The sequence below is a fragment of the Tribolium madens genome, unplaced genomic scaffold (genome assembly GCF_015345945.1).
Source record: "Tribolium madens isolate multiple individuals breed KSU strain unplaced genomic scaffold, Tmad_KSU_1.1 Scaffold_3;HRSCAF=73;Tcas5.2_LG2, whole genome shotgun sequence".
NCBI lineage: Eukaryota > Metazoa > Arthropoda > Insecta > Coleoptera > Tenebrionidae > Tribolium > Tribolium madens.
In genome coordinates this window covers 3,977,819-3,988,775 of record NW_025401006.1, presented here as the reverse complement: position 1 = coordinate 3,988,775, position 10,957 = coordinate 3,977,819, and the positions used below count along the sequence as shown (strand labels likewise).

The following is a 10,957-nucleotide window of genomic DNA, read 5'->3' as shown; positions in this document are numbered from 1 at the left end:
AGTTTCTATAGTGCATTTAAGCTTACTTCTTATATTGCCGTTAATATACATTCTTCTATAAAATAACTCGTCAATCACGTTTTATAACTATACCATCGGTGGACATAAAAAACTGGAACATTCAAAATTTGTTCATTGTGTATCAAACTTTTGAAATGTCACTCAAAATCAAAATTGTCAGCACTCTAAAAATGACCGTTGAAGCTTTTTGAATCTAAAGAGATGCTGGATAAATTGTGTTTTTTTATAAAACACTTGTAAATGTAGACAGCATTAAAAAACTGATGAACATTAACTTGATGTTTTTGACAATATGTCATAACTTTTACTCCTATAACCTTATTTGTAAAAAGCCAAATTTACTCGATGTCAACGTCTGATTTTTTGATTTATACGATTGTAATATTTGTCCCAGTTTTTTGTTCACCTATGGTACAGTCGCGGCCATTGAAAAGTAATAGGTACACTTGACAAATAAAAAAATTTTGGCGTTGTAAATTTTCCCTTGAAATTGACAATAACTGTCATGTTTAAAATGTCACTAAAATCTTATTCTTTGTTTTAAGGACAGTCATTTTGTTCACATTTATTTCTTCTGCGATGACTCGTAGAGGGACATTGTCCCTTACTTAATCTTGTAATAATAATAGATTTCTGTACATTCGACAATTTGTCAAAAGTGACGTTTTCAGTGACACTGACAATCACGACAAAGAAAAATTACATTATGCTTTTTTTTTAAATTTTGGGAGGATGTGTGAAAATCCCGTGTATTACTTTTCAATGACCGCCACTGTACATAAAATAGGTACTCTTTCTTGGCCTTTTATCAATTTTGGCATTACCTACTGTGATAAAGTTTATATGTAACAATTTCTGAATTTAGTAAAATTTTTGATTCAATATTAGTGTTGAAAATTTTTTTGAAAACAACACATGTTATATAGTTTAAAACTCTTGTTGTCTTAATAGGTATAAAAGAGACATTAAACATATTCGGAATTAACAGAAGGGGGTATAAAATATAAGAATCTATTACTTCGTCTAATTTGTGAATTACATAAATTCAACAATAATCCTGGAGGATTGTGTGCTTTTCATTAAAAGTGACTTCAATTTACTAAGTGAATCAAAAAAAAATGTAGTGTAATTCATTTTTAATAAACTCGACAGGGTAACGACAAATTAAATTCATTTGTGCAAACAAAAGAATTTTTAACTGATTACACCTGTTGATTCTTAGTATAAAAATAAAATCCTAGCATCGTTACGTTTCATTTTGTTCCTTCGAAAAAAGTATACCATTTCAGTGTTCAGTTCCGGTCTAGTTTTTCTGTGAGTGCCATTAGAGACTCGGATTACTCTCATACCGGAAAAATGCCTTTTTCACCCCATCTAAGTTCCAACATATTTTAGTTGGTCGATATGAAATAGGTTTCCGGCTAAAATCTTATTCGACATAATTCCAATAAAAAAAATTACTCAACATTTTATATAAACTTAAACAAGAAAGTGGTCGCTAATGCAGTTGACCAAAAAGATATTCACCATCGACTCACGTTCTTGCTTGATGATGACTAGTTTGACTGTCTGGGTCCCAAATTCAATAGACCGTAGCAAAAACTCACAACTACAATTTTGTTAGTAAATACTTTTTTTCTTTGTCTCTGCAAAAGACAAAAGAATCTAAAGCTCTAATTAATTTAAGGCTGAAACCAAAATCTGTTATTTATTCAAACTTACTTGAATATTCCTACACTAACACAAGTGTTATTTTTCAACTTATTGTGGAAGTGTTTGTTGGGTTTTATTGTAGCATTGCTGTCGTATCTTCTCGTTCTTTACCGCTGGCGTTTGCTTTTTGTCAAAGAACATTCTTTTAGAAAATTATTTAATCTCAGTCGAGTTCGCTTTTGGTGCAATTTAGCCTTAATTATTTGCAACGTATTTTATTTATTTTACGATTTTTAGTAAAGCACCAATTTTTCCTCTAGGTATAGATATAAATTTCTAGTTTTGTAGTAATAAAAATTCAAGTGGATTACTAATGGAATATTTTAAAATTGGCAAATCACGGCTTGACACAGGTGTTAATTTGAGCTATTTGTTTTGAATGGATTTGGGGGTGAGTCTCCCCTAAATATAAGCGAAAAGCTGGGCGCACTGTGGTAGGGGTCCACTTGGTGGGGAGTCCAAAGCGGAATAGCAAAGCAAAGCAAAGCCGCCGCAGTTCGAAATCGGTTCTCGTAGTGAGAGTTCGTTTCAGCAGGAGTCGAAATCGTCGTCCACGCCTCCCACAGAGATGCACACTTCCTCCACCCGTGTCACTTAACGAGCCCGATTTCCAGTTTTTCGGGTCTCTTTTCGCGACCAGCCTAATCGATCCGTGTTTGCGCCATGGATGAGGTCAATTTCGCTGCCCAGTGTCTGGTGGAGATGTCGCACAGCAAGGACCACCTCAACCGTCCGCTGGACCTCTCTTTCAACTCATCGCCGACGGTCATCGTCGAGACCCTCCCTCCGGTCACCGTTTCCTACCCCAAGGAGGCGGCGCAAGAGCCACAGGAGTCCTCTTCGTACATGGTGGCCCGTATCCTCACCGATCTCACGCGGATCAAGCAGGAGCCGGTGCCGGAAGTGCCGTCGGACTCCGAACCCGCTTTGGCCATCGACGAGGACGACGGATATAACAGTTTGATGGACAGTTCGGGTGTTTCTAGCCCCAATTCCAGTGTTAAAGTGCCCCTTGCTGAGGGTCGCAAAGTCGACGCTGTGCCGCCGCCGAGGAAATCCGCCCCCAGGGCGCAGCCCAGACTTAATTCACAAACGAGAAAGACTCACAAGTGCATCTACGATGGCTGCCACAAGATTTACGGCAAAAGCTCGCATCTCAAAGCTCACCTTAGGACACACACAGGTTGGTCACAAAACTATAAACCTAAAACAAGTCTAACACGAGGGACCTGGAGGGGGAAAGTATCGGTGCCAAACGGCATTTCGTTAATTGCAAGGATCATAAAGCACATTTAATATCTCTAAGGGACTTTTCCCTTAGTTATGTCAAGTCTCGTATATCAAGCTAATATTACATTCTTTGTTCATTTGAACATATGGTGATTAGAATAACAAAAAAAGATCAAAAGATGGTAATAAGTAACAATGATACTTAATTATATTTAGAGATGAAAGAGTTTTTTTATTACTATATTAGGAGGTAAAATGGATTTTAAAGATTTTGGAATTTGCCGTGGCAAAAACTGAAAGCAGTTTCGTGCGCTAAACTCTGGCCCAGAGCCTTGTCCCCGCTCGTGTCGAAATTTGCCACTCGTGTTTTCTTATTTACATTCTGTAATCTCGACCGTGAGGTAACATCCTCATCCCGTTTGTTAATCCTTCACCTGCCCAATACCGCTTTCCGCTTTCCTCGATAACAACCGTATAATAGGGGGTCTTTGTATGTCGACCTTGAGTATAAGCCGGTGCTTGCCCAGGCGGATTGTAGGCGTGTCCAGCTGTCTCTCGCCTTTGAAAAAAGTTCATTGCCATTGTTTTGCAACCTATCTTGACTCACCTCCGATGCGAACTTGTTTACATCTCACCGACTGCGCAAAATGAACTTGACCGGAGATAAATATCGCGGTTTGGCCAGGTTTTTCGAGCCTAAAGCAAGAAAACACCCCTGCTGACAATTAGTATAGGATGAAAGGGACCACTCGTTTGGATTTTACGGAGAGTAAACTCAATAAAAGTAGGATAAATCTTGATCTAATGAACAGAGGAACACATGTTTCTTTCAGCGTAATCTAAACAGTCAGGATTGAAAGATCCTTTCGAAGTTTCCCGTTGACAGTTTGAATTTATTAGATTTGATTAAATTTTAACGTCTGGCCTTCGAGTTTGTTGTTTCGTCAGATATGACCATCAATTCGTCTATGAATTTCCTATAATAATTACGCAATTATTTCATTATTTACTCGTGTATAAATTGAGATAAAAGATTATCAGTGAAACCTCATCAGCGCACTATCCACAATTACATTAGGACTATTATTAATTTCAATTTATTCCGGAACTGAGAGGTCACGCTGTCTTAATAATTCTTTCTTTTGTCAACATACTTTCAAATTATGGTAAAATATGTCGAGCACGTGTATTTGTTCTGCGCCAGTTACCTTGAACTATTTAGATTTGGAATATGTATTCGAATTAATTAAAAAGACATTTATCCATAATTTGTATGATTTTATAAATATTTTGATACAAACATGCTCGTTTTTATAAACCACAAAGAATTGTGACCTAGCAGCTGCCAAATTGCGCATTTCTTTCAAAAATCGTGACCTAGAATCCAATTCTGAATTATAAAAACACTAACGACTCTCAATTAGAAATTATCAATAAGTGAAACAAGATTTTTGAAAAAAAATAGCGTTTTAATGCTATAAATCCACGCCGAGCCACATGACGTGTAATTTAGCGTCACGCTAAACTACGCTATCTGCCTTCCACCTAGATTTCAACTACATAATTCGATTTTACCAACATTTTTTTATATAGTTTTTGCTCACAACGGCTTCATAACATAAATTACAATGAATTTTCAGTAATGATAATAAAACATCCACAGCATTACTGCAGTCGAGATTTTTATACTTTTTCTGAAGATTCTATAAGTGGGTTTATTATCTCAAAATCTCTGTTTCACAGTCTATTGGGCCCGCTGCAGCGAGATAACAGAGTGCTAGTTAAAACCTCGAAGAAAGCACGGTTCATTTACCACAATTATGCCCGAAAGTTTGACTGTTTAATATTTAATTACAAGCAGAAGAGCTTCATACAAATTAAAGATTCAAAGTGCAGTATAGAAGTTATAATTAATCTGGTATACCTAAGATGAAGTTGCAAGTTTGTTATTTTAATGGGTTTGTTTTTAAAATTCTAGGTTTAAAAGAAGATCTCAGCTTTTACTTTGAATAGCGCGTTGTCACATCATGACAGTGCATTCGGGTCTTACTTTAAAGAAACTTTTGTTAACGTTTCTCTGTCCTGATAATGAAAAGACTTTTATTTCAGTTTGCAATGAGAACACTGTAAAAAAAATACATAATATCACCACACCTGTCAAAAATAATTTATCGATAAGCATCATCCAATCGTGTAATTGAATTAAATGTTGTTGATAGGGTGGAAATCCGGATGAGATTTTGTCGCATTACAGCGATGAAGCTGATTTTTATTAACAACAACCTAATGTCATTTTGATCTTTTCTGATAGAGAAAACAACGATGGAGTCGTTCCTTGTTGAATATTGATTTCGTCTGAAATGTTACTTGCAGTCTCGAACATAATTATGAAGTTTTTAAGAATCTGTAGGAAATACGATCACTTTCTGATTAAAATACGTACAAGTAATAAAACCTTTTTTATTCATTTTGATATGGCATCGTTAAATTTTTAAAGCGGATGAAAAATATGATTAATGTAAAAGCCCAAACATCCATGTAGTCGCCGTAATTTTTTATTCTCTTTTAATATTCCATCAGTTGACGTTCACCACGATAATGGCTTTGTCATAATTTGATTTAACTTCTATTGCTGGTTTTTAAAATATCCTATTTGTTCAATTTGGCATTAATTGTATTTGTATTTTATAAAATAAAACTTTCGGTGTTAAATTTTATACGAGTGTAACATAATCGTAAAGTTGGGGTAACACAGCTTAGGAAACCTTCGGAAAATGTTAACTGATCTTTAAACATGCATCAAGTTTCCAATGAGCTTAATTAAATATAAAATTGCAAAAAAAAAGATTCAGTAGAGACAAAGTAGGTTACAATCTGCATTGAGTAGGTTTCATGTACTATCTGACTACGAAATAAGGTCCCGAAAACCCGGTTGCGTTACTCCCTGAGGAATTTATTTAGATTTTATCTTCGATAAGAATTTCAGCTTCATTCGTGATCATTACAATCAAAATTTGTAAGGAAATACGTCTTTTGTGTTTTTTCTAATGGCAGATGCTTCTTTTTTGCGCCGTTATTACACAAAGTCATGCAAATGCCATCATTGAATATATTTTTTGTTCGTTTTTCCAATGCCTGAAATAAATCTTGCCTGGGATGATAAGGTATTTAAAGGGTGTTGAATGGCGTTTTATATTGGCGATTCGTTGATTGTTACATTATCGCAAGGAAATTGAAATTATTGATCTTATTTATATCCCGGATCTTGAAATTATATTTTCATATTCGAAAGCAATTTCTTACTTCAAATAGAACTCTTGTATCCTTAAAATCAGATATAAAATGTTATTTAAATAGACTAGATTTACGACCTTGCAATCAGAACGTTTCTTATTTTTATTCGTTTTAAATTTGAATGTGATGTAAAAAGAGTGATGTCCTTTTTGCTTGTTGATAGGGTGCCTGACTGCCTGTTTTAATTAGTCCAACAAAGAGGATGAAACAAATGCGTTAATTTTACAGTTATATTCTCATTATTACACAGACAGTAAATTGATTTGATTTTATTAAAATTTCAACTTATTTATGACACATTTTTAGCTTCTGTGCAGTACGAAAGTAAACGTAAATGATGCTAGTTGACAGCACAACTCGCTTGTAATTTCTGTTTATTTGACAACATTACAAATGCATTGTATTACCACTCATTTCTAAATACTTGCAAACCTCGACTATGCAACATAAATGTTTGGAGTTAGTTCAAGTTGCCAGTTTGGGGTGATACATAATTGATTTAATGTTAATTACTACCCTCGCATGGATAAATTTTTGTTTGTAATCTCACTGTTGGTACTGTAGAATTCATATTTTATACTAAATGAAAACACTCTGTATGTGAAATGTGGCAATTGAAAGCCCAACCAAGTTGTTGAATCGACTCTCAACTCGCTGTAAAGCTCTCTCCTAATCCTAAGAGGCTGGCCATAAGCTCGAAAATTTTCACTGGAGCAAAAGGTTCGAGTTAATTATATACAAACAACGAGCCTTTTGCATTTATTCTATTCAGTGAAATACAACTGCAATTCCCTTAAGTAATGCTGATCTAGTAGAGTACAGCATAAATATCGGCGTAATAAAAGCAAAAATAGCGTCGATACAATGCAATTTTATAGAGTCGCAGCGAATTTCTTTAGTAGGATTTATCCGAGATCGAAGAATGTTCGACAGATGTTCAAGGTCTCAACTTCCGCACAACTTCATTTTAATAAATTCGTAATGATACACTCATCTTGGAGTAAATCTTGCAACCTTGAAGCCAGCGAGGACAACGCGTTGCCAATTCGACATCCACTAAACCTCACTCCATAGAATCGCTTTTACAAAGACTACCTTTAATAAAGCAAATTGTGTTGCGACCATTAACATCAGAATGGGCCGCTTGTTCCACACCAAACGTGGATACCTGCTCATTCTAAGTTTACCGACTTGCAAAGATATGAACGGATTGGTTACCTGCTTCGAACTTGTCGGTCTTTTACAATATCCGGTCGTTTATCTTCCAACTTGTCGAAAGAAGCAGCTCCGGTACCGCATTTTACGATATTAAAGGCAACTGCTTAGAGTTATAGCACCTATTTTGTTAACACGATGCTAAATACAATTATTTCTATACTTCACTGCGCGCAGTTAATATAAACAAAAGTGAGGCCATTTAACGAAAAGGGTCAAGTGTTAAAAACAAGAACCAAAACAGTCTTTACACATTATCGAGCTTTCTACTCAACAAAAATTTAGTGAGTGCTATGGCTAGCTGAAGAGCCGTTAAATAAAATGCGATTAATATCGCATATCACAATATAATTATTGTGGTCGGTATTTTGAATACAAACTCTTTTTGAAAACATATACGAGTACATATAATGTTTCATTTATTTAACTGTAATAACTGTTGTATAAAATTAATGAATAAGCAATATTTTGTTTAGTTTAAACATGGATTTAAAACTTCAAATTTTATTTATCGAAATAATGCAATAAAAATGCAATGCAATAAAAAATGGACCGAAGACGTCTTCGCGCATCGAGGTAACGTCGGGCTTTAAACATTTTTTGACATTTATCATTATTATAAATTTTCTGATATTCAAAATGTACACAATCATAAATACAGTTATAGCTGTAAATTGTGTTTTTGGCAAAGAAAATGTAAATTATTAATTGGATGACTTTTGTTTTCCTTTATAAACGCCAATTAAAAACTAATTAATCATTAATGAAAATAAAACATAGACAATTAATAGCTGGACTAGACTAAACTAAAGTTTTATAGACAGTTTTAAAAACGAGGTCGTAGTTTAATAGGCTGAGATTTTTAAACTATAAAACTCGTGTTGTCTTCAACATTTTTGGCAACACTGATATTGAATCAGAAATTTTACTAAATTTAGAAATTAGTATAAGAATATTATATATTATAAGAATTATGTCAAAATTGACAAAAAAAGATACGTTGCTATTGACGACGTACTTTATGGATGAAGCGGAGTTTAACGGCAACGACAACATAAGAGGTAAGTACGCAAAATAGGGTTTTAGGGGACGAATCGTAATTAATAACGAGGCGACGTAGGAGCCGAGTCTTTAATGACAGGAGTCACCTAAAACCTTTTGCGTACGTGGTGCATACAAGATTTTTTTTGTTAAAGCTCTCAAAACACGAATTCACACTTCTTACTAATTAAGAAAAATTCCTTAACATGGTAACCAATTTTATTTTATTGAGTCCGGAAAAGACTCATTTTAGGGACTCAAAAAAAAACAGTTGTTTTCGGGAGCGTATACAAAAAACTCAATTAATTGTTAGATTTGCTAAGCTTATATTTTATCGTTTAAAACTAAGAATACAGTCAAGTCAGGTCAGCAGGTGAGAAGAGTTTTTTTTTCTGTTGTAAACACATAAAATGTCCATTATTTAATTAACTATTCTATTCTCATTTGGAAGCTTTTAAATATAAGTTATGCTAGCAAAATGAAACGACATAAAAAAATAATTAGAATTTCTCTTTATTTATTTTTATATCTTACGGGAATTAAGAAATTGTCAATTTGTCAATGTTGTAGGTTAACATTCTTGTCTAGATGTCATGTATTACGAGCTTCCTTGAGGCTACTACATTTCAAATTTGTGTAGTCACGTTTTTCCCTCCGTTGAACTTTTCCAATAATTCCCTTATGTCTGTCCCAAGTTAAAAATTAAATGTCATGTAAACAACTCCAGTTATGTTTATGTTACAGAAAAAAGGCTATTATTATTTTATAAAAATAAAAGTCCTGTTGTAGGTGTTTAACCGATTTTTATAAGTAGTTGGAAATAGGTTGCTTAATGTAGGTTTAAAGGGAGTCAGTCGACCGAGTTTTGAGTCGAAACGCATTAACGTGTCATTTGCGTCCAACCAGATGTTTGCAGTTAATGAAAAAAGTTAGGACAGGTTTAGCCGGTGCTGCTTACACACTAATAAATTCTTGGTTAACACAATAACGTACCGTTGGTATTATAAAATCGAGTCTTCATTTTTTGGCAACTTTGGGACATGTAAATTTCCGGTTACGCACAGTCGGTGAGCAAATGATAAAAGCAGAGCGAAGGGATATAAATAGCCCGATTATATACAACAAATCTGATTTACGGAAGTTGAATCTTCGAAAAGCTGCTTGAGCTTGCGAGCTTTAGAATTTTATCACCGCCGAATATTAGTATCATCGTTGATGTTTTCATTATTCTGCTCGTTTTAACGGATCGTTTGGGCAAACACGAATTCATTTACGCAATTGGTCCAACAACCGTTGATCCATGACTTCTTAATATCAGACTCGAATTTCCAGAGAATAGAAATAATCGGCGAAAATGGCCCGGCGCATCCACCAAAATTCACAATGCGAGTGTAAGTTTTTTAAATATTCATTTGCGTTCGTAAGAATACTAATGAAGGTATTAAAAGAAAAGATTTTCGTTTTCTCGTTAATGGATTTTTTTCCTATTGAGATAAAGAGCTAATTGAGAATCACGGTTTCTCATTAGGTATAACGAAAATCTGTGGATTAAAAAGTTCGGTATAGGGATTTTCTGGCTCTTCTTTCTTCTCACTGAACGAAAGAGAATCTGAATTATAACGGCCTTAATGAAATGGTGTTATAAAAGACTGTAAAATATAATAAAAAGGTAAACTTCTAACACGGAGTACTTATACATGAAATATTAAATTTTATGTGATATAAAACTTATTACACTTAACGGTTTACATGGGCTAGCGAAGCTTTTAACGGGAAGCGTAAATGTAAATAATAGGTGTTGTCGGTAAAAAGTGAGCTTATTGGATGGCGGTATCGGAATGAAAACAAAGCGGTTTTCTTGTAAAGTTATTCTAGGTAATTATTGTTTGATATCGGGTATTCAATTGAATGAATAGTGTCATTAGTCTTTTGAAGTTGCTTGTCTAATTTAATAACGTCAAAGAGCAAATGCATTTACCTCCAAAGGAATATCTGGCAAGGGCCATAACCACCAGCTTGAAATTAAACGCTGCGTGACTAATTTTGACGAGAGCGAGCTCAGTTTACTATCTTGGGTAAAGTCTACAGAGGTTTAGTCACAATTGCGGAGTAATTGCTAATTGTAAATTAGTGATTGTTGCGACATCTCGAGATTTCCAGTTATGGCTAAATATTTCGTTTGGCTGTGTACTCGTATATAATGTTAGCGCGATGAATATTTCATTTAAATACCAAGCTGTTGGGGGGAAATATAATTAAATTTGCCTAGGATAAAGGATTTTATTGTTACTCGGAGATACTCGCAGTTTTAAAAAATAATAAAATTATCGTCGAAAATTTAAATGAACATTTTTATTCAAAAGAACTGGTGTCGCTTCAAGTTTCTCATAAAAATATTCATTCCGTCGTTTTACTGTCGAGAAGCAAAAAATGAAAGAATAGC

At 34.4% G+C, this 10,957-nt stretch overlaps 1 protein-coding gene across 1 annotated transcript in view; it reads left to right on the top strand.

Moving 5' to 3' along the window:
* Positions 1 to 2,238: 2,238 nt before the first annotated feature.
* The window catches only part of LOC123007526 (Krueppel-like factor 13), a 36,141-nt gene continuing 27,422 nt past the window's right edge, over positions 2,239 to 10,957 (top strand). Inside the window, exon 1 of the mRNA XM_044402879.1 lies at positions 2,239 to 2,917. Within this exon, the coding sequence (XP_044258814.1) occupies positions 2,398 to 2,917 (520 nt within the window). The 5' untranslated portion in view covers positions 2,239 to 2,397. The remainder of the gene's footprint in view (positions 2,918 to 10,957) is intronic.